The 24,223-nt window shown below is 44.5% G+C and overlaps 1 protein-coding gene across 2 annotated transcripts in view; it reads right to left on the bottom strand.

Moving 5' to 3' along the window:
• Window positions 1-17,474: 17,474 nt before the first annotated feature.
• The window catches only part of LOC146707074 (uncharacterized), a 30,738-nt gene continuing 23,989 nt past the window's right edge, over window positions 17,475-24,223 (bottom strand). For both annotated transcript variants that reach the window (XM_085458384.1, XM_085458385.1), the window contains exons 7-8: window positions 22,922-23,336; window positions 17,475-20,263 (exon numbers count right to left, since the gene is read on the bottom strand). In XM_085458384.1, coding sequence (XP_085314510.1) covers window positions 19,632-20,263; window positions 22,922-23,336 — 1,047 coding nt within the window. In that variant the 3' untranslated portion in view covers window positions 17,475-19,631. The remainder of the gene's footprint in view (window positions 20,264-22,921; window positions 23,337-24,223) is intronic.

Below are 24,223 nucleotides of genomic sequence, written 5' to 3'. Positions count from 1 at the left end.
GTAGGCCAAGTCCTGCTTCCACAGCAGTGCCAGGATGAGCCATAGCAGACTCTTTGAGGACAGAGATGGCAGGAGGAACAAATGGCACTTCCCTTGTCATCCCTTTGCTGAGGTAGCAGTGCTGTGAAGAGCAGTGTTTGGTAAAATAAACACTTGAGATGTTCCTCATTGTCTTAGCAATTACAGCGGAGATATCGCACTGAGCATCGGTTTGGATTGCAGCAGACCTCAACGAGACAGCTTCAAACATTACACTAAGCAGCTCTGCCCTCCTCCTGTAGATTTTTATGATTTTTCCTATAATGGTGGGCCGGTCTCTAGTCAAAATGCTCAGGCTGATTCTTTGTCCCAGTCCAGCCCTGTATGGAGCTCATCTGCAGTCTGGTGTTACCTACATCTTCCTATTCAGAAGGCAGAATTTCCGAGTTCGGAGTGCAATCAAAGCACCACGACTGCAGTTTTTGTGTTGGATGTAAAAGGCGCACATGACGCTGTGATGTAGGCTAGAATCATGGCGGCGGTCAACGACGGTCCAGGCGTGGGATTTCTCTCGTGGAAATGTGCAAATTATCTTTTCCTTTCTATTGGTAGGTGGCACAGTGCACTGTGGCAGGATAGTGCTAACATGTAAGCAAGCTAGAAGACTGCAAAGTAATGGAAGCAACATATTAACAAGAGAATTCTAAATAAAACCAAAGTTACTTTGCCTAGTAACTAGTTACATCGAAAGTAACGAGTAACTTGAATTAACTGAGTTACTTTTGATAGAAGTAACTAGTAATGTAACTAAGTTACTATTTTAAAGTAACTTACCCAACACTGGCAGAGATGCAATGGGGTCCTTATCTCTTCCAAGTCTTTTCTCTCTTGTTTGGCTTTTTGCAGAGTGGCCAAATTTGGAAGGTGGCTTGGCTCAGGATCCCCATCAAATCTGCTGGCTTCACTGAGCTCCATGCAGCCGGTCCCATTCTGCCCTCACGCAGCTCTTTAGCGATCTGTTCACGCAGGTTTCCAGACATGAACCGCTTGGAGTGGCCAGTGTGCAGAGAGATCTGTATTTCTCATGAAACACTGGGGCACCATTGGACTATTAATTGCTGTCTGTCTGTCACATGACATTTCTAACTGGCCACGACACTCCTTACAGTCGTCTCCAATGTCCAGAGAATTGACCTTGGACCTTTGCTCTTTGGAACACAAGTGTACATGTATGTTTGATCTTCTTCCATATAAGATCGTTGATGATATGAGTCCAAGTGCCAGGCTTCAAAATTGTGTATTCCCTTTTTTGAGAAGGAGAAAACTTGTCATTGTATTCAACCTTTTCAGGAATAAATTTAACCCAGTCCTCAAAAGGGACGTCTAGTTCAAAAGCTTGACAGTTTTCTTGTCCAGGAGAAATGCAATGTGAATCTAATTCTCCTTCACTATTACTTTCCTGATTACTTTCCTGATCACTGATTTCCAAAGCTGACCAGATGTTGTGTCTATTTAGCTTCACAAAAGTGTACAGGGCCTTTGCTGACATCATGTCTTCTAGCTGCTGACTCAGCTCTTTCCAGACTGGTGCAGCTGGAGGGGCTATTTTGCCATTTTGGACTATGGCCTCTTTTGAATTGCAAAGAATTGAAAAAGTGGAAACCTTGTCTACAGATGGCTTTTGAGGCATCTAAATAAAAGAAAAAAAACACTATGATTATGATGGAGCAAAACGTGATTTCTGACCTATATATTCAGCCAGGAGTAACCCCTCCCCCAAGTTCCCCACCAATCTACACTTTCATATTTTGTTGAATTCTTGCTTTTAAGATGGAGCTATTGAATTTATGAGTTTTATTGACTTGAGTGTTTAATCCATTAACATGTACTGTACAGCACTTTAGTCCAGTGTACTGAATGTTTTTAAAGCGCTTTAAAAACATTTTTTTAAGTTTTCTTGGATTTGCAAATTTGCAATTGCTGTATTTTTGAAAATGTTTAACATTGAAAAAAAATCCCTTTGATCCAGACAGTTAGCTGTGTCATGTAACTAAAACCTCAGTATTTTAAATGTACGCTCACCTTGTTCAGAAATCAGATGAACGCTGTTCTAAGAATCCTTCAGACACAGTAGTGCCAAATAATACTTTTTTCTGCCAAAAAATGTGTATTTGATGCAAAAGACTGCTAGCTTGTTCTTTTCTCAAAGCGTGTTCATGGGAGTGTAAAATGTTCAAATGTAGTTTTCAATAAAGTTTTTTTAATCCACTCTAAAAAAAATAAATCCTCAAGCATGTGCATCGTAGTTTTATGAACGAAAAGTGATCGAAGTAAAGAAACAAACTACACTCATTACAAATTTAGCTGATTACATACAATAAGATTTTTTTTTTAACAGAACTTTATTGAACAAATGAACACACAAAGTGAAAGGTCATTTGAAAGAAGATATCTACCCCGTGATAACAGGGTTCTTGCTGATCGGCGTTGGCTTAGCCCTGGTTTATCGGAGAAATAAGAGAGTGGAACCGGCTGTTCAAACCCCCCCAAGGCTGCCCGCTGGAATCGAAATGGAACGAGGCGCAACCTCTCACAACGAACGTAATATGGTCAACACCTTGGAGACGCTTGCATCGGCTGTGAAGACTCAAAACAACACCATTGAGCGTATGAGGGGAAACATCAGAGAGAGGCCTGCTCAAAATGAGACCCTTGAGCGACAGTTGGAAAACATCGCGGAACGGATCACTGCAGTTGTGAGGTCTCAGGATCAAAAGACTGACAACACCTTGGAACAGACATTTGATACCATCATGGGGAGGCTCGCGACTCTCCAACTGGAGATCGAGAGGCCAGTGTCAGACTGTTAAAGACCAGCCTGAAAATTCTCCTGGGCTGCTCGCATGGAAATTAACAAAATCAACATGAACATTGCGGATCCCCATAACGGCGCCAGCTGCAGGCCCAAGGCTGGAGCCGAACAATCACTCCCTGATAACGACTGTGTTATGACTGTCCTTCCCATCCCATGCAAGGCCACCTGGGTTGGCTGGAAGACTGTTTACTTAGCCTGTCGGGGCGAAGGACACTGTCTCAGCTGAACTATGGACACGCACGCACATACATATACACTGATGTGCACACACTGATCCCCCCTCCCTTTCCAAAGGCCTTCGATGCTTGTCCCCTCCCGGGGAAGATAGCAGTCAACTGGACCAGCGCAGACATGCTGCAGGACCGGATGCGCTGTTTACACCGGCTCTCTCTTACCCTTTACCCGCCCCTGTTGCTTGTCTTGTGTTTCTATGGTGTATTGATAGTCATGTGCTTTTTGTGCTGAGGTGTTTTTTCTGTTATCAAACTGTTCTCCCACTAGGAGCTCAGTCTGAGTGGAGTTTTTTTTCTCCTCCTCTTACCTCATGTTATGTATTTTCGTTGTTTTTTCCTATCAGCCTACCTTTCTGACATGTCTGCCCAATGTGATGTTTGTGTAAAGTTGGTCAGAAGGTTCCTTTGTAAGTGCGCATGCGCCATTAGCGTGCTGCCTGCTGTAACCCTAATTTCCTTCGGGATTAATAAAGTGTTCTGATTCTGATTCTGATTCTGAAAAAGACATTTTTCAGCAGTAACACCATAACAGAATATCTCAGAAACCGTAGCAGCACAAACGCTAATTTTACCTGCACAAACCTGCACAAACGTAGCACAAAAAAAGTCGACCATTTTGGTCTGTTATGGAGCAGTCTGGGAGGATGGTGACCTTTGAACGACCTATATAATAAAGTTTAATATCTCAGAAACCGTAGCAGCACAAACGCTAATTTTACCTGCACAAACCTGCACAAACCTGCACAAATGTAGCACTAACCGCTCCGCCTATTTGCCTTTACTTTTTAAGTGGGTGGGGGGTCAGCTTCACTCTGCTCAGCGAGCTGTCGGCTTTCAGCCCCGACCGTGTTCGTGCCGTCGGTGAGAAAGTCACATCTCGCTGATTCTGATGTTTTGGCGGGTCTGAGCTTTGTGTTTACGTCTTTTGTGTTCCTGCTCTCATTTACTGTTTTAGCTGTTTGGTGGTTGTTGAAATTTTGTGAGGTTTAACCTGAGATTCTGGCGTTTCGGGCAAAATAAATGTGTATTTAAAAATCGATTCAGGATTTTAATAATTCGATATCACGTTATCCAAGCTAGAATCGATTTTAATGGATAAATCGATAATCAAGACCCACCCCTGGTGCTAACCACTTTACTGCTGTGCTGCCCAACTATTACTAGCACCAATTTCCCAGTCTCCTTGACTTTAGCAGTACCCTGAATTAACAACAAGTTGTTAAGGAAAATCTTGATTAAAAATGCAACCACCAGGCGAGCGTGTCTTTTGAAGTGAGGTTTATTAAAAAAGAAAAGAAAAACACTGCAGTGGAGAAAATGTTCAGGTTGATGGGTCTGTCTAGCACAGGCCCACCGCTGGAACGAGACAATTTAACTACACAGCAAAAGCATTGAACACCAAGTAGGCAAAGTCCTTTGTGTTACTCATGCATGAGGGAGACCGGACCGGAGCCAGATGTCGTTGCGCCCACTTGACCTCCGTCGGACTCTCAGCCAGGTTCCCTGTAGCACTCCTTTTATTGTAGTTACATGAATATGCATGGATTCATTAACATGACGTTTCACATAGGTATACATGCGGACAAAGAATACCTTATCTGTGTGTGTGTGTGTGTGTGTGTGTGTGTGTGTGTGTGTGTGTGTGTGGGGTCAAGATGTGACCCTGTGAAGACTCCCCAAAGCTGGTGCCAGGAGTCCAGCGGTCCATCTAAGCAAAAGGCTCGTATACTTAACCAGATACAGAGTAGGTGTCCTCCTATACCATGAATCAGTAAGTGGAGATATGACCGCTCTCATGACCTTAAGGTGTGTGTGCATGCCAGAGCACTCTGGAAGGCACACAGAGTCTTTACGGTCTGCTAAGGATCAAACCTCTATCATTATGCAATCTTTTATAAAACTCTAAGCACATATGAGTAGATATTTCTAAGCATAAATGACAATCCATTATACAAACCTGACACAGGTCAAACAGCAAACAATTTCTGAAGAAGGACACCGCCCTGAACCATTTTATACCTCCCAGAACACAAACAAAGAACATTCCACAGCACATCATACATCTCTATACCTTCAGTCCAGCTCATCCTTGCGCCTCTCCCACTCTACTCTAAGAAAGGTTATGACCACCCGTCACCTCCCTAAGAGCAGGATGCTCTGGAGATCTTCAAGTTTACAATGCACCCTCTGTGAGGTGCAATAAAACCTGAGGCCCACTTGTGAGAACATTCCACATGTATGTATACAAAGAGGTGTCAGGAGTGATTTTGCTATACTAAAGTGATATGATTAAAATATGTGATCAATACATAAAATAAAGAAATTTCCAGCACAATGCCCACCCTTTGTGATAACAACCCCATTAAATCACATTAAAACAAACTGTTCCTAACTGCTGTATGTAACATCAACATCACTGCACACTCAAAAGAGATTTTACAATGTGCATCATTCTACAGTGTCAGTCTCAGACAATTCCATATCTTAATTTTCATCCTCACTCTCACTCATCACTGTCCCTATTTTCAGTCTGCAACAGGGGTAACTGACATTTAGGAGACTCATCTTCTCTGGTCAGTGCAGTCATGATCAACCTGTTCACTAGGGTGCGAAGGCACGGTATGAAACAACAGCCACAGCATGTAAGTATGGCAACAAATGTGGCCATGGACATCAACAAAGACACCACTATGGCTTTATATTTACCAAAATGATTAGTGAACCAATCATCCAAGGGATTATTTATGCCATAATCATCTGTATTTGGGTGGACAGCGTTCTCAACCCTTCCAGTGCCCTGGCTACAGAGCCATCCTGAGCCGTGTTATTAGGTATAAAAACACAGAGGATCCGCCATGGCACAAACACCCCCCCCCCCCCCCCCCTCAGCCAAAAGCTCCCCCACAAAAGTAGCAGCGGTCACGGTCGCGGCCATCTCTCCACATCCTCCTCTGCGCCTCCTTCTTTCTCCATTCCCCTGCTGGCCTGCACCCCCACTTGCTACAGTAGTGTTAGTGCTGCATTGTGCAAGTCAGTGCTTTGCTTCTCTTCCTTAGCTGTTTTCTTCACTATCATGCCCATCACCTCGGCTCATCCTCTCCCCCCACATAGGATCACTTGACCTCGGCTTCTATGTCAGGTCTCAGTCCTTTGAAAATGCGTCCGTGGGCTTCATATTTACCGCAACTGCCCTGCGAACCTCCGAGCCCGTAGGTCTGTACTCCTGGCAGAAAATGAGCAACTGCTCTCCAAACTTTGCACCGGAAACAGTCGGGTCTGGCAGGCGAGAGGTGGCCTCTTTCACATCTGAAGCCGTCCACGGTCTGTGTACCAAAATGGGCCCAGCTGGCCCCGACACTTCAACCATTGGCATTTTTGGGGGGGTTCGCTCTTTCTTCTCCCTGGTTCTCAGAAAATAGTTTATTCAAAAAATCTGATGAGTTGGAATATTGATGTTATTATTAGCTAAAGCTTTCAGACCAGTGTATTGGTCCTTTAACTGATTGTTAATCATTACAGTGAGCTGATAAAGAATGTGTCCATGACCCTGCCATAAGAAAGACACTGGGCAACAATGGCCTACATGCTTCAAAGATGGAACCACTGCGGAGCAAAAGGAACATGAAGGCTCGTCTCGGTTTTACCAGAAAACATCTTGATGATCTCCAAGACTTTTGGAAAAACACTCTGGTGTAAAAGCAACACAGCATTTCAGAAGAGGAACATCACACCACAGTAACATATGTTGGTGTTAGTGTGATGGTCTGGGGCTGTTTTGCTGAAAACCAAAATATAGACTTTGGAGTGGCCTAGTCAAAGTCCTGACACGACCGATTGAGATGCTGTGGCACGACCTTTAAAGGTGGTTTGTGCTCAAAAACCCTCCAATGTGGCTGGGTTACAACACTTCAAAGTTTAGTGGGTCAAAGTTCCTCCACGGTGCTGTAAAGACTCATTGTCACTGTTATTGCAAATGCTTGATTGCAGTTCTTGCTGCTTAGGGTGACACAGCCAGTTTTAAGGGGCAAAGACTTTTTCTTACCGCTGTATAAAAGACACACTGAAAGTAATCATGGTCACCGTGCTTTGTTCCTGGACTTACTGGACCCAGTTTATTTTCTGTTTCTGTTTTCTTGTGTACTTCACTACCCCTCTGCAGGTCTCCTCCTGAATACACTGACTCATGGACTTTTCTGTCAAGGTGTCTACTGATGATTGGCTGCTACACAATATCACACAGTTTGAAAGCCCTGGGTTCATCACTCCAGTCCTGTCCTCAGCTGTGAGACCCTATTGGCCTAAACTGTAATCATGATGTACATGCACCACTAATAGTGTAGTTCTTATGACTGAAAGGCACAGAGAAAATTAGTATGATGGTGCACTGCAGATCCCAAGACCTCTGTGTGTTAATAAACCAAATGTTATTGATGGGAACTTCTTAAAGTATTGTTTACATATTTAAAGATTCAGTTTGCAGTTTGACGGACATTTGACTAACAGGTATAATGCACAGATGGTAACCACACAATAGATATACACACAGGAGGGAGACTGAACCTAATCAACATGACAAAACAGGGGGAGCGCAAAACTGAACACACTGACATCAGACACCTTCAAAGTAAAACAGGAAATGCACAGACTGGACTCAGAGACACGGTACACAGAGAGAACAGAGGGAGCACAGAACCCAAACCCTAATAACTAAAAATACACTAGAACACAAGATCATAATAATAATAAACACAAAACATTGGGTCAGATGACCCAGGACCATGACACACTGCATGTGCACTGCTGAGAGTAGTAGTGATCTCTGTGCATGCAGCTACAAAACCTGAAACTCAGTTCAGTTCTGGTCCCTAAATGGTCCTCCCTGTTTTCTCTCGCTGGCTCTGAGGAAACCTCTGGCTCTGAGACCCAGGACCATCCCACTCATTCCAAATGAATGAACCCTCCACCTATATCCCACAACCACAATACCACGTGTTCTTAAGCATTATTTGACCACTAAGCCTCACATTTGCAGTCATTTAAATATTGTCCACCCAAGACTCTGTGCTGTGAAAGGGAAGCTCTTACAAATTCATAAGCAATAAGGCCACTAAAACACCTGATGCGCCCACACCTTTAGTCACAAAGCTGAAGCTGTGCCTCTGCGTTAAATCCCTCATTTAACGCCAACAGAGGGTTTTCTTTTTCTGGTGGGGTCTCTTCTCACTGTTTCAGCTGCCAAGTGCTGGCATCAAGAACAGCTGGTGTCAGACATTCACCACGGTGAAAGGTCACCACTTCCTTGTCTTGAAAATGTCGGAGGAGGAGGACGGTAAGTGACGGAAGTGACGAGTAAGGTAAGCGACCCATGTTGTAGGTGACGTCAGACGCCGGAGAATTGGCGGAAAAAAAGCAAATGGTAGCATAGACTTTAACAAAGGTTTTTCAAGCTTCAGTATTACCAAATATACTAATCAATTGTCATATAACTAACAACATCTGTTCTATCATCTCTAACACCCTGGAGGACAACGGGGAGAGTTTAGACGCTCTCCAAGATTACATCGACCGCTGTTTTCAAGATTTAGTAATGAAGAAGGCCCAGAGTGCATCCTCCGCGGCCAAAATTGAGACGCCGTCATCGAAGAGATGTCGCCCGGCAGACTCCCCCGGTACAACATCGCCTGCCGGCAAAGACATCGCAGACATCCTGGAGTCAATCAACAAGCGATTGTCCAGTTTCGATGCGAGGCTGTCCCTGGTGGAGATTTTACACCGGGAATTTAAATCTCTGAGAGAATCCCTGGAATTCAGCCAGCAGCAGGTGGAAACGCTTGCCGCTGAAAATGCCACGCTACGGGAGTCGGTCAAATCTCTCACCGATAACGTGACCCAGCTAAACATTGAAAATAAACAAATAAAAGAGTCCGTTATCGATCTACAAGCCCGTATCATGAGATAATCTTGTGTTTTCTGGTATTCCAGAATCTGCCGGAGAGGACGCGGAGGCAACGGTGAAAAACTTCATCAAAATCCACCTGAAGCTGCCGGAGGACACCGTAAAGAACATCGACTTCGATAGAGTACATTGCTTGGGGGGCGTGAGGTCGCGGACCAGGAGACCACGGCCTATTGTGGCCAAATTCAGTCAATTCAAACAGAAGGAACAGGTGAAGAGTTGCAGCAGAGAGCTGAAAGGAACGGACTTCAGCATGAACGTCCAGTTCCCCAAAGAGATCCTGGAACGACGCAAGGTCCTGTTCCCAGTTCGACGTAGCTTCATCCAGAAAGGCTCCCGTGCTGTCATCGCCGTGGACCGGCTCTACGTGGACGGACAGCCCCGGCACCACACCGTGGTTATATTGACTGCACTCCAGATAAGAACCCGCTACACTCTTTTCTTATTCATTCACACTCTCTCCTTTAACATGGGTTTAACCTAGTAATATCAATATGATGTCATAGCAGATATAACACCGTCACCCTCCGTCATTACTTTAATTGGAATGTTTCCGTTTCGTTTCTTTTTTTTGTTGTTGTCGCTCACAGTTCATGTGGTTTCTTTCTTTCTCTTGTCTTTCACTGCTGTGATCACCTACTTTCCCACTCACCTACAAACAACACCCTCTATTTCTCCATATTTTCACACCACGATCACGCAAACACATCCGCTCAACGGCAGCACATTCACAACAGCCTCACAGCACGCACAGACTTGCAGGACACATAAGCAAGCCACGCTTGTTCATATTAGTGAATATTCACACATAGTCAGACTTATGGAGCCTCTCACCACACTTTTTTTTCTCTTTCTATTTACAAACAAGGGATGTTTCCACATTCTCTCCACCCGTCTAAACGAAACACCCAGCATACATCATTAGACATACACACACAATTATGGGCATGCTGAGGTTTGTCACATGGAATGTAAATGGAGCTGGCACCAGAGGAAAGAGGTTAAAGATATTTAACCAGCTTAAAAAACTACAGGCAGATGTTGTTTTATTACAAGAAACTCATAAACCTGTCACAGGTTTAAACGAACTTAAAACACCTGAGTTTCCTAACGTGTTTGCAGCCTGTTATAATTCTAGACAACGGGGAGTAGCAATTTTAATACATAAAAATGTTAATTTTACAGTACTCGATACAGTTATAGATCCAGAGGGTAGATTTCTAATTATTAAACTATCAATATTGAACAAAAAACTATGTATTGTAAGTATATACGGTCCAAATGTTGATGAACCCTCATTCTTCCACGGATTTTTTAGTGCACTCTCTGAACACCTTGATTGCACACTCATTCTTGGCGGTGACCTCAACCTTGGACTAAATGAAGACATGGATAGGCTCAACACAACAGGAACTCAGCGCAATTGGCAGTCCACAAATATAATGAAACAGTATATGAGCGACTTTGGTCTTTGCGATGCATGGCGCTCCCTTCACCCCAACAGTAAGGAATATACTTTTTTCTCGCATGTTCATCACTCTTACTCTCGTCTGGATTATTTTTTGGTCAGCAGCTCACTGCTGAGTGACATTTCAGACACTGAGATTCATCCTATAGCTGTCAGCGATCATGCTCCTGTATCTTTAACACTAATGCACAAGAATAATACTACGCCAAGTAAAAACTGGAGATTTAATACATCACTGCTTAAAGATGAAGACTTTATTAAATTTTTTAAAAAGGAATGGACTTCATATTTAGACTTTAATGACACTCCCGGAATATCTGCTTCTGTTCTATGGGAAGCAGGGAAAGCTGTGATGAGAGGTAAAATAATTTCTTTCTCATCACACAAAAAGAAAGAAGAAAACAAAAATATTCAGGAATTAGAAAAAACCATCAAATCACTAGAAGAAGCCTACGCGTGCAACCAAGATCAGGAAACATTGAACAAAATACGCAAAACAAAACTAGAATTAAATGAAATTATTAATAAAAAAACACAATTCCTTATACAAAGACTTCGCTTGCAGAATTTTGAACACAGTAACAAATCAGGTCAATTTCTAGCTAACCAGTTAAAAATAAATAAAGAAAAAACAACTATATGTGCTGCTAAAGATTTATCGGGGAACACAATATATGACCCTGGAAGAATAAACAACATTTTTAGGGATTTCTATGAAACTTTATACTCACCACAAATAAACCCATCTAAAAATGAAATTGATCTGTTTCTTGACAACGTAACTCTTCCAAAATTACTAGATAGTCAAGCAATGGAACTGGATTCACCACTGACGCCAAGTGAACTCCAGGAAGCTCTGATAAGTATGCCCAATAATAAGGCTCCAGGTCCAGACGGCTTCCCTGCAGAATTCTACAAAAAATTCTGGATAATTTTGGCACCAGTATTCCACAGAATGTTGCAGGAAATCGAGGAAAATGGCAGACTGCCACCAAATATGAATTCTGCCAACATTAGTCTCCTGCTAAAACCAGGCAAAGACCCTTTATTTCCCTCACGCTATCGTCCAATTTCTCTTTTAAATGTAGACCTTAAAATAATCTGCAAAGCTCTCTCAAAGAGATTAGAGAAAATGACCCCCCTCTTAATTCATCCTGACCAAACTGGTTTCATAAAAGGTCGGCACTCCTCAACAAACACTCGTAGATTACTTAATTTAATAGACTACTCATACGATAAAAACATCGAAACCATAATATTATCTCTAGATGCAGAAAAAGCATTTGACAGAGTTAACTGGAAATTTTTATTCGCAACTTTACACAAATTTGGTTTTGGAAACTCTTTCATAAACTGGATAAGAATATTATACAATTCCCCAACAGCTCGTATCAGAACAAATGACCAGACATCCTCCAGCTTCTATCTCCTGAGGGGCACCAGACAGGGATGCCCACTCTCCCCTTCACTGTTTGCAATTTTTATCGAACCTCTAGCAGCAGCATTTAGACAGAATTCAGTAATTAAGGGCATAAAATGTAAGAACATAGAACATAAAATCAGTCTCTATGCGGATGATGTGTTGCTTTTTCTGCAAAACACACAAACCAACCTCTCTGAGGTAATTACTCTAATAAACTGGTTTTCAAGAGTTTCAGATTATTCAATTAACTGGCCAAAATCTACAGTTCTCCCCATTAACTGCTCCTTCCATAACTCTTCCTCTGCCCCACTGCAATCCAGAAATATTAAATATTTAGGTATTAATGTTTCTCCTAAGCTTTCAGACTTAACTAAATTAAACCAAATCCCACTTCTAAAGATAGTAGAAGGCGATCTGACTAGATGGAAATCTTTACCCATATCACTCATGGAAAGGGTCGCCACTATAAAAATGATGATCTTGCCAAAAATAAATTACTTATTTTTGATGATCCCTAACAAACCATCACAAGATTGGTTCAGATCTCTGGATTCATATATTTCCAAATTCCTTTGGAAAGATAAACCCCCGCGTATTAGCTTAAAAACGCTACAAAGAACCAAGGATAGAGGAGGATTAGACCTGCCTAATTTTCACCAATACTTCTTAGCCAACAGGCTTCAGTTCATCTCAGAATGGTCAAAACATACCTTCTTAGTTGAGCCCTGGCTAGATGTTGAACAGGCACTATGCAAGGATCTAGAGATTTCAGACCTACCATTTATTAGCTCAAACATCAAAAGACATGAATGCTTTAAAAGTATCAACATCAGCTTCTCTCTGACAGCATGGTGGGAGTTTCTAAAAATAACGGAGTCTTCATTAATCCCATGCAAATGTACACCTATCTGGAATAACCCTGACATATTACAAAACAATAATATGATTAATTTCCCAGAATGGAGTTGTAAAGGAATTAAATACTTAGAACATATATTAGAGGGAACAGAATTTATTCCATTTGACAGACTAGTTGCACAATATGGGATCAACAAGAAAAGATTTTTAGAATATCAACAAATTAAATCCATAGTAAAAAAGAAATTTAACCTCAGTCAAGTTGAATTACAAACACCACCAAGTGCGGCACATTTTCTTACTCTTAAATCCCCCAAATTATTATCTAAAATATACAGAACACTTTCTAAATTAGATGAATCAATATCCCTTCCTATTGCAAAGTGGGAAGCAGATCTATCAGTCAGCTTAGACCAAAACTTCTGGTCTCAGGTATGCTTAAAAACCTTTAAATTGATTAAAAATCCCAGTCTGCAATTAATACAATACAAAATACTACATAGAGTGCACTATACAGGTCATCGGATGTTCAAGATGGGCTTTACATCTTCCAACAACTGCTCACACTGTCAAGGCAATACACCAGACAATTACATTCACGCTCTTTGGTTCTGTCCACTAGTTCAGAAGTTTTGGCGCGAGATATGTGAAGACTTATCAAAGTGTCTGAAATGTAACATTCCAACTTCCCCCTTAGTGTGTTTGTTGGGCAGCTTAGATAATGTCACTTCAGAAAAGAATATCGCCCATATGGTTTTCACTGCCCTATGCATAGCCAAGAAAACTGTCCTCATGAACTGGAAAAATAAAAATAATCTTAATTCTAACCAATATAGAAATTATCTATTAGATTACATTAGTCTTGACACAGCCTCTGCCACCACATCAGATCAATTGCTCTGGGCTCCTTTGATCAGCTCCATCACCTAGTGGGGGTGGGGGGTCATAGTTTGGTCCCGCCTTCACTGTTGTGATTGGTGTGGGGGTAGGGACAGGCTTAGGGCGTCGGGGGGTTCCCCGGAGGCGTCTTCCTTGGGGGGCTAAACCCGGGGTAGCGGTCATGTCCGGTTGGGGGCTCTGTTGGCTCTCAGGTGACTGTTTCCTCGTGGCTGCGTGCAGCGGGGCTAGGGGAGGGTCTGTGCTGACGGACGTGGGTTACTGACCTGGTAGCCTGTCTGCCCCTGGGTGGGTCCGGGATGGGCATGAGGTTCTGGGGGCGCTCCGTCTCTGGGCTGGGGCCCTGGCCGGGCCTCGGGGCCTTGGGTCCTGGTTTGTGTGTTGCTGGGGTTGTGGGCGGGTGGGTGCATGGGGGCCCATCCCTGGCGCAGGGTGCCGCCGGTGCGTCGAGCCACCTGGGGGGCTCTTCAACTGGTGGGGGAGATTGTCACACCTAGCAGGAGCTTTCCTCTCCCCAGGAACTCTCTGCAGGAGGGGGAGATACAGGAGAGGTGGAGGAAGATCTCAGCCTGGGCGTCTGTTGTCTCATGTAGTCTGGAAGATGAGTGGATGGTGGGGTGGGTGCAGTTTTCTCTGTGGTGGGGTTGGGTGGACTGTCCCGGGCTCTGTGGGGCCGGGGGGCGCTGCTGTGCTGGGCCCCGGTCTGGATGGGCCTGGGCCCCCTTTCCCTGGCGGGTCGCGGAGTATGGGAGTGCCTACTGGGGTCAGCGGGGGAGCTGGCCCCAGGGAGGGGTCACCTGCCCCTCGCTTCCTTCCCTCCCCATCTCCAGCTGCCTGCTGGAGCGGGGGGGCTAGGAGGAGTTGGCCGTCCGACTGCGGTCTGGAGTGTGGGGCCTCCCTGCTGCTGCGGAGTCGGGGCGGTCTGCCTCTCCCCACCGCAGGGAAAAGGGTAACACCACCTGGGTCTGGGTGCAGTTCCCCCCTCCAGGGGCAAGGGTACCTAGACCCGGTTTGTAGAGTACGCTTGGGGAGTGTGATCGTGTGTACACCGTCTCTCTATGTCTGTCTCCACATTGGTTGAGTGTGGAGTGAGTGCATATGAGAGCATGAGGGTGGGAATGGATGTTTGTGTCTGTGTGTGCCTGTATGTCTGTGTCTATATGTCAGGTTGGGTATCAGACGCCACCTCTCTGGGGACATCTCAGGCCCTCCAAGGTTTGGAGGCCTATCTCCACCCACCACCACTTCCCCTGCCAGTGGCGGACTCCCTCAGGTGTCGGTGCGTTGGTGGTTCTTTGTGTCTGGGGGTGGGCGTCCGGTGTGTACCCGGACGCCCACCCCCAGGGCCTGGAGCCTGGGGCTCGCTCGGGCCACTTCGGAGGTGGGGTGCCCCCGGCCTCTCGGCCTGGGGCTCGGTCACTCAGGCACGGCTGGCTGCCGGCGGAGCTCACGGGCGCGTCACTGCAACTCCCCCTGGCTTCTGCTCCGCGGCTGCTGAGTAAGCCCTCATCTGGGACTCTCCTCAGCTCTTTCTGGGACAGTGGCGCGGCTGCCCCTCTGTTGGTCTTCCTTGGTCTCTTGTGTTCTGGGGGCCTCTGGATGTCTGGAGTTTTGATCTCCTCCATACCTGCTTCATGCCCTGGAGGACGGGGCTGTGGCCCCCCACACTCCCTAGCAGATCGTTACATGGAGAAACCTTTGGAATGCAAGCATGCTGATCCACACAGGTGTGCACACAGGTGTACACACGGGTGTTCACAGACACAGACTACAGCTTTCTTGGCTGCTGCCTCAAAGCACATTGTGCGCTGTCTATCTTGCGTGCTGCACAATATCGTTTAATATTTAGTATCTACTGATATCTACTGGTAGCTAGTTTATTGTGATGGTGCCGTTTTTTTTATTATGTTGCTCTTTGTTGTTTGCTTTCTCTTCTGTTTTTTTTCTCCATACGGGTGACCCAGGAGTTTTGTTTTGTTTTTTTTGTTTGTTTTTTTCTCTCTTCCCCCCCTTCTCACCGTCTCTTCTCCCCTTTGGTTTTCTTTCTCTCTCTCCCTCTCTTTCTTTCATTCTTTCTCCCTGTCCTATCCCCCAGTCATGTCTGTCCCGTTTGTAGGAACTGAAAATAAAATAAATACATAATTATAATAAAGGTCAATCAAATGGACCAATATGGCAAGGCCCTGATGATCCACTTGGTAAAATAAATCCGCTTGGCATCTTTCTTGGCCTTAAGACAACAATTCTGACGGCTAAAGATCCAAACGGGACACAAAAAAAAAAAAAAAGAAAATGTCGGTGTTGACGTGCAACGTTCCCTCTAAGCTGCGCGCGTGCACAATTGTGCACTGCTAGCACGGTCTCTCTGATGCAGAACAGCTGATTGTTCTGTAAATAGTTTGAAATGCTTATTTAAAAACGCCTTGGCTGCATTTTTAGGTAAACAGCTGCAAAAAACTTTTTTGTTTGCATAACTCAGTTACTTTTTTGAAGAAGTAAGTATATAATTAATTGCCCAACACTGGTCATTATTTACTGTACTTGCAGACAGAGTTACAGACTCTCTCCCAGACCACAGACTCATAATACAGTCAGAGCTTTATATATATATAAAAGAAAAGAAAGTTGTGTTTTCAAAATTGGAGTTGAAGTTATTTTTCCTTCCAATAGTGTTAACATGCTGCACAGGTCATGAACAAGATTTTTTTAATTTTCATTGTAAGTGGGCAAAAGCAGGTAATTAAGAGTCGTCTAACATAAATGTAAATGCTGTAATTTGATTATTTTAATAAACATGTAATTTGGATGGATTGGATGCTGGCGTGACGACAGTGCGCACGTCTGCTGTTGCTCACAGTGATCCAAGGGACGCTCAGGGAGTTTGTGTTCAGACACATGAAACATTAGAGGGAACATTGTTGGCGTCCCAGCAGTTATCCCACCTGGAGGCCACTTTGGACCTTTCCTGTTTGGAAGATTGGAAGAACACTTACCGGCACTCTTTGAACTGCTTCAGTTCCCACCTGTCCACTCACTACCTCCTCCACCTGCCAGCAGTCTGCCCCCCCCCCCCCCCCCCCCACACACACACACACACACATACTCACCCGCCATCACAAGTCACTCCCTCTCTCCCTCTCAGAGCTCCTGTGATCCCGTCAGCGTTGAAGTTCTTTCGCCGATAAAACTTATTTAACTGACTTTAGCTCAGAGTCTTATCTTTGAGTCCTCACCGTGACACATGGATACAATTACTTTTGCAGTTAATATGTTTGAAATATGTGTTTGTAGCATGAGACGCCTGCAGGCAAGATAGTTTTAAAGTGAACTGACAGATTTTCAGTGTTTAAGATTTTTAGTCAAAACCTAGAAATTGGTCCATAATGAGCACAAGTGCAGTGACACAGCTCTGCAACACCACAAATCACCAAAATCAGTGAGGTAGTGTCGGTGATCCACAGCGTGGAAGGATCTCTCAAGACAACAGTTAATGAGACTCATGCCTGGATCGTACAGTATATAGTATTGTCTTTAACAAATATCTAGCAATGCAATACACTAAGACAAAAAACAAATAATGCAGTTACTGTGGAACTTCAATATGCGGATGAGTTAGGATTCAATTCAATTTTATTTATATAGCGCCAAATCACAACAAAAGTCGCCTCAAGGCGCTTCATAGATACAGAGAAAACCCAACAATCATATGACCCCCTATGAGCAGCACTTTGGCGACAGTGGGAAGGAAAAACTCCATTTTATCAGGAAGAAACCTCCAACAGAACCAGGCTCAGGGAGGGGCGGGGCCATCTGCTGTGATTGGTTGGGGTGAGAGAAGGAAGACAGGATAAAAGACATGCTGTGGAAGAGACACAGAGATTAATAACAGATATGATTCAATGCAGAGAGGTCTATTAATACATAGTGAGTGAGAAAGGTGACTGGAAAGGAAAAACTCAGTGCATCATGGGAATCCCCCGGCAGCCTACGTCTATTGCAGCATAACAAAGGGAGGATTCAGGGTCACCTGGTCCAGCCCTAACTATATGCTTTAGCAAAAAGGAAAGTTTGAAGCCTAATCTTGAAAGTAGAGATAGTGTCTGTCTCCTGAATCCAAACTGGAAGCTGGTTCCACAGAAGAGGGGCCTGAAAACTGAAGGCTCTGCCTCCCATTCTACTTTTAAATACTCTAGGAACAACAAGTAGGCCTGCAGAGCGAGAGCGAAGTGCTCTAATAGGGTGATATGGTACTACAAGGTCATTAAGATAAGATTGGGCCTGATTATTTAAGACCTTGTATGTGAGGAGCAGGATTTTGAATTCTGGATTTTACAGGAAGCCAATGAAGGGAAGCCAAAACAGGAGAAATCTGCTCTCTCTTTCTAGTCCCTGTCAGGACTCTTGCTGCAGCATTTTGGATTAGCTGAAGGCTTTTCAGTGAGTTTTTTGTACTTCCTGATAATAATGAATTACAGTCGTCCAGCCTGGAAGTAATAAATGCATGAACTAGTTTCTCAGCGTCACTCTGAGACAGGATATTTCTAACTTTAGAGATGTTGCACAAATGGAAGAAAGCAGTCTTACATATTTGTTTAATATGTGCGTTGAAGGACATGTCCTGGTCAAAAATGACTCCAAGGTTCCTCACAGTGTTACTGGAGGCCAAGGTAATGCCATCCAGAGTAAGAATCTGATTAGATACCATATTTCTAAGCTTTTCAGGGCCGAGTACAATAACCTCAGTTTGATCTGAATTAAGAAGCAGAAAGTTAGCGGCCATCCAGGTCTTTATGTCTTTAAGACATTCCTGCAGTTTAACACATTGGTGTGTGTTATCTGGCTTCATGGACAGATAGAGCTGGGTGTCATCGGCATAGCAGTGTAAATGTATGCTATGTCTTCTAATGATGCTGCCTAAGGGAAGCATGTATAATGTAAACAGAATTGGTCCTAGCACTGATAAATATTGTTTTGTGTTCTTCTTTACAGCACAGACTTCAGGCTTCCGTGGATGAAGAGTTTAACGCGGCACCCCTCTAGATGAATTCTGCCTACACATCCAATTTATTTATTAACTCTGTGAAAGTGGAAGATTTCCCCACAGAATAAGAGAGAGAGAGAGAGGGCAACTATCACACAGGAAAGAATGAAAAGAGCTGAAAGCACCACATTAGATCTGATGAGGTTGGTCACAGGAGACTTTATATGCTCTTTAATTCAGTCTGATTGTGTTCCCACTGTGGTCAAATACACATCGTGGTCAAACGTTTCCAACTACTCATCATGGTGATGAATGTCATGTAATCGACTCTGCGTACTTTTCTTTTTTGAGGTGAAATAATTGTCCAGCATACACCTTTAGTGAGTGAAAAACGAGAGTTTGAGTTTAGTTTGGATTTCCTGTAACACTCACTGGGTCACATGTTTATATACAGGCTCAAAAATACAATATTTAGCAAAATGTCTCCGCAGGCTTGGAAAGTGGAAATCTTTGGTTGGTAAAGATGATGTTAAAGATGTAGGTTGTCACCTCAGCGGTGGTCCTGAGAGCCTTTTACTGTAATCATATGGGTCATTAATGGACATGAGCCAAGGCATTATTACAGTCACAGGAGCCAGGGTATGACTGGGGGTTGAAATCCCTGCATTTTAGGCCACTGATAGCTGTTGTCGTGAGCCACCCCCTCTGTTCAGTGAAGCTCTTCCAGTTTCTCTTCTTTTCTTTAAGTGTATACGTCCTGGAGAGCTGGCACTCTCTTTAGGTTGTGCCATGCATCCATGGAGAGGCTCTCCGAGGACCCAGGAGACAAAGGAAAAGTTTCAAAACGCCCACAGGAACACAGAGAAAGAGCTAAACTGGGTCGACTATAACCACGGACACAAAAAACTGTCACTGGGCCGAGTTATACTACCCTTTGAATCAATAATAACAGCATCAGCAGTTACAGCCCTGCCCCGGCTTGTGCTCCGCAGCCTGTGGCAGACTGCTGGTGTGTCCTCAAGTTGCAGATCCAAGCAAACCTCTTCCCACACTGGTTGCAGCTGAAGGGTTTCTCCCCCGTGTGAACCCTTTGGTGCTTTTTCAGGTTTCCAGCCTCAGAGAAGTGCTTCCCACAAGTGTCACAGCGGAAAGGCTTCTCGCCTGTGTGCACTCTCTTGTGGACCTCTAGATTGGACAGGCCAGAGAAAGCTTTTCCGCAGGCTCCACATACGTAACTCTTCCTGCGGCGCTCTGTGGGCAAAGTGCATGCGGCACGATTTTTATTAAGGTTAGTGAGGAGAGTTGTCCGATGCTGTGGGGCGATGGCCACCTCAGTGCTGGCCAGCGGTGCTACAGCTCCCCGGACTGATAGAGAGGACTGTGGAGCCCCAGCTGTCTTGGTTTTACCTGTTTTACTAACAGCACCTGTGCTGGAGGACGGTGTGATTCGTGAGGGAGGGACGGTGCTTTCCTGTTGAGAGTAAGTGTTGCCATTTTGAAGCTGCTGCACTTGAGCCTGTGCTGGTGTTCTCCTCCAGGAAGGCTGGGAAGATCCTGGATCCTGCATTCTCAAAGACGTGGGTGCAGAAGTCCCTGAGGAACCAGAGAAAACAAGGAATCAGCTGTCACTAAACTCGGAGCCAGGCAGTTATATGTGATGGTTGCTTTTCCAAGATGAGCGCTATTAATTCTCTATAGGCTCGTCTTGTTCGTGTATTTACTCATTTCTCTTAATGGTATTTCTGTGTAATACAAGTAAATATAAATATATATTAAAAATAAAAGCACCAATGGCTGCACCAGTAAAAACATACAAGGAAAAACAACAAATTCATACGGCAGAAACACGCAAATCAACAACGAGAGCAGCTAAAACAAGTGTGCGCACGCACACAAAGGTTGTTGATCCCTCAGTTTGAACTTCATGTTGCGACTAAACGGCTGTCCATCCTCTCCTCCTCCATCACCGTGTGGTACGCTGGAGCCACTATCAGGGACAAACAGAGACTGCAGCGTGTTGTGCGCTCTGCTGAGAAGGTGATTGGCTGCAGACTCCCATCTCTGCAGGACCTGTACACCTCCAGGACACTGGGGCGTGCAGCTCGGATCTCAGCTGACCCTTCTCACCCTGGACACAGTCTGTTTGACCTGCTCCCCTCAGGCAGGAGGCTCCGGTCCATTCGCACCAGAACCTCTCGCCATAAGAACAGTTTCTTCCCCTCTGCTGTTGGACACATGAACAATAACCGTATGACTGTTCCCATCCCTAACACATGACCCTACGCTGTGTTCACTGCATCATTCCATGTTTGGCACTGATCACCACCTGCACTCATGTGTATATCTATCTACTGTTTATTTAAGCGTTATCTGACAGTATGTTTGCACTAAGTACCGCAGCAATTTTCCTAATGTTGTAAACCTGCTCAACATTTGGCAATAAAACCCTTTCTGACTCTGATTTGTTAAACTCAGCGTCCTACTCACTGCACTCACTCTGCTGGTCCACAGACTGTGACATTAGCATCTTCAGACCCTAAAGCATGCAATAGTACAATAGAGACTTTTCATCACCAGTATCTTTTTGTCAGGCTTCAGCAATAACAGCTGCCACAATGACCTCAGTGTGTAAAGGAAAGCTTAACTAACAATAATAATAATACATTTTATTTGAAAGCGCCTTTCAGAACACTCAAGGACACTGCACACAGCAGAATAACAAAAGCAACATAAAAGCCAGCAGTTTACACAATCATAAAAGCATAAGACATAAAACAAATTTAAAATAGCAGAGTGGAGAGGTTATGTGGGATAAGCTGTTTTGAACGAGTTTTGAGTTGGGACCTAAAGAGAGAGAAGGAGGTGATATTTCTTAAATCAGGAGGTCAGGAATTCCAGAGTGGAGCAGCTGAAAGCCCTGCTCCCCATGGTGGCAAAACAGGGGGAGGGGACGGAGAGAGAAAGAGAAGAAGAAGATCTGAGACACCGAGATGGGGCGGTGATCTGAACCAGATGAGGAGAGATGATGAATAGTCTTAAATGTGTACAAGAGTATTTTGAAATTGATGCAATATTTGACCAGGAGTCAGTGAAGCTGCTGCAGGACAGGAGTGATGTGGTGGACAGAAGAGGTCCTGGTGATGATACGGGCAGCAGAGTTCTGGACGCGTTGAAGCTTGTGGACGGATTTCTGAGTAAGACCATAAAGAAGTGAATTACAGTAATCGATCCTGGAAGTAACAAGGCTGTGGACAAGAATGGCAGTGGCATGTGGGGTGAGAAAAGGACGGAGACAAATAATGTTGCGCAATTGAAAATATGCAGACCAAGTGACGTTATTAATGTTTGAATTGAAAGATAGAGTACTGTCGAGGATGAGACCCAAGCTTTTCACAGAGGAAGAAACGAAGACCAGCGAGTTATTGATAGTAACAGAGAAACTGTTGGTTCTGGATAATGTAGATTTAGAGCCGACCAAGAGGAGCTCGGATTTGTTACTGTTGAGTTTAAGAAAATAAGAAGAGAACCATGAATTTAGTTCAGCTAAGCAGAGGGTGAGGGAGGATGGGGGAAGAGCAGCATCAGGTTTAGTGGACAGATACAGCTGGGTGTCATCGGCCTAACAGTGAAACTGGATATTATATTTATGTCCAAGTGGAAGAAGGTAGATAATGAAAAGAAGAGGCCCAGGACAGATCCCTGGGGTACGCCAGTGGTCAGAGGGAAGGGCTGAGAAGTGAAGGATTTGAGTTGAATAAACTGAGTGCGATCAGACAGGTACGATTTAAACCAGGCTAGTGGAGTATGGGAGAGACCGATGGAGGCCAACCTACTGAGAAGTATAGAGTGAGAAATAGTGTCGAAAGCAGCGCTCAGATCGAGGAGAATAAGAATGGAAAGTAAACCAGAGTCAGCTGCCATAAGAAGATCATTGGTTATTTTTATAAGTGCTCTTTCAGTGCTGCGGGACTGGAACTGTTCATACAGATTATTATTAGTTAAATGTGAGTGCAGTTGTGTGGCTCAAGAATGAGTCCAGCACACAATCACCCGTCTGCTGTCGACCTGTCTGCTATCACTTTGATGACCACTCCGACGTGGCACCAGTGGAAGCTTTGACAGCACACACTACTGGTTTTAAGTACGTTGATGGAACATCAATAAAGTGATCCAAATATCTGAAGGTGTACACAGGCAGGGCAAAACAACAGCATTAAGAGGCCGTACTGAGGAAAGCAGACAAAGTGTTACCCTGTGATGCAGACAGCCGGCCTGCAGAGGAGAAACTCTGCCCTCCGCTCGGCTTCAACGCCGAGGACGTCGAGGTCTGTGGTGGATCGAGCACTTGCCAAGGCTGTCGACGAGTGTCTATGATAACAACTCTATCCTGGTCACGTTCAGTTGACTTGTTAGGAACAAATGCACATGAAGAGCCACCAGGAGCTGACACAGGGTCACTATCAGGGGCCCAGCGGGTGAAGAAGGTTTCCAGTTCAAAGAGAGAGTAGTCACAGCTCGTGGGGTTGTTGCTGCATCGCTGCTGCTGCTGCTGCTGCTGCTGCTTGGTTGGGTTGGCTGGCATGTTGGTGTCTGGTACCCTCAGCTGGGCCGCCACAATGCTGCTGATATCTTCTGATTCTGCAGGGGTCCTTTGAGGTACTGCAACCTGGAAGGAGAGCAGAAGAAGGACCAAGCTTCATGACACAGGCTTACAGGACTGGGTTGAAAGTTTGAAACTAACAGAAGTTTGCTCATCCTTTTCTTAAGAGAATGTACAGAGAATTATAGTTTCTGTACAAATGTAACAGAAAACGTAACAGAAGCCACAAACTAATCTGTGTACGTGCTCCACTGACAGAAGAGCTGCCACAACAGTCACAGTGTGGTTACTTTAGTAGTCAGAAGGTATAGGCTGAGTCGCGTGTCCTCTAATTAGAGCGAAAGTGCCGTCTGTGTATGATGACGATGCCACAGACAGCACAACACTTTTATTTTTCACTCAGTGTTACACTGGACTGCTTTGGTTAGAGAAAAAAAGATGAGGTCATGAAGATCCCTACAGGAAAATTCATTTCTATATCTATATCATAAACCATAACGCAGTGACAGCGGAGTCCAGCTATCAGCCAGCTCTGTGGTCAATGGTACACTGACCAGAGGATTAAGCTGGAATGTTTCTGATGGGGGAGATGTTGGAGCACCTAGAGCATAGGGAGCCCTGCCCTGGTCCAGGTTGGAACCAAGGACCTGGTAGACGTTTCTTCCTCAGACAAAGGGAGATTCTCAGACATAGACTTCAGGAAAATGTAGCTGCTTCTTCCTTTTAAAAGGAGTCAGGGGGTTTTGCCATTTGATTACAATGAGTCCTGGAAACTTTCCATTACAGGTCCTGGTGGGAAATATCTAGAAAATACTGCAATTCAATTTAACTTGTGTTTACGATAACATGGCACTAGTTCAGCACTTTAACAGTGCTAAATTTATTGAAAATTGCTGCACCTATTTCGATTTTCCCAGTTTAGCACAGTTTGTACAAGTCTGATGATGCTGAAG

The sequence above is a fragment of the Copadichromis virginalis genome, linkage group LG6, assembly GCF_057382275.1.
Source record: "Copadichromis virginalis isolate Kocher_CV1m ecotype Utaka linkage group LG6, C_Virginalis_male_GT1.1, whole genome shotgun sequence".
Classification (NCBI taxonomy): Eukaryota; Metazoa; Chordata; class Actinopteri; order Cichliformes; family Cichlidae; genus Copadichromis; species Copadichromis virginalis.
Note: the sequence above shows the minus strand (reverse complement) of the source record. Positions and strands in the feature narration are given on the sequence as shown.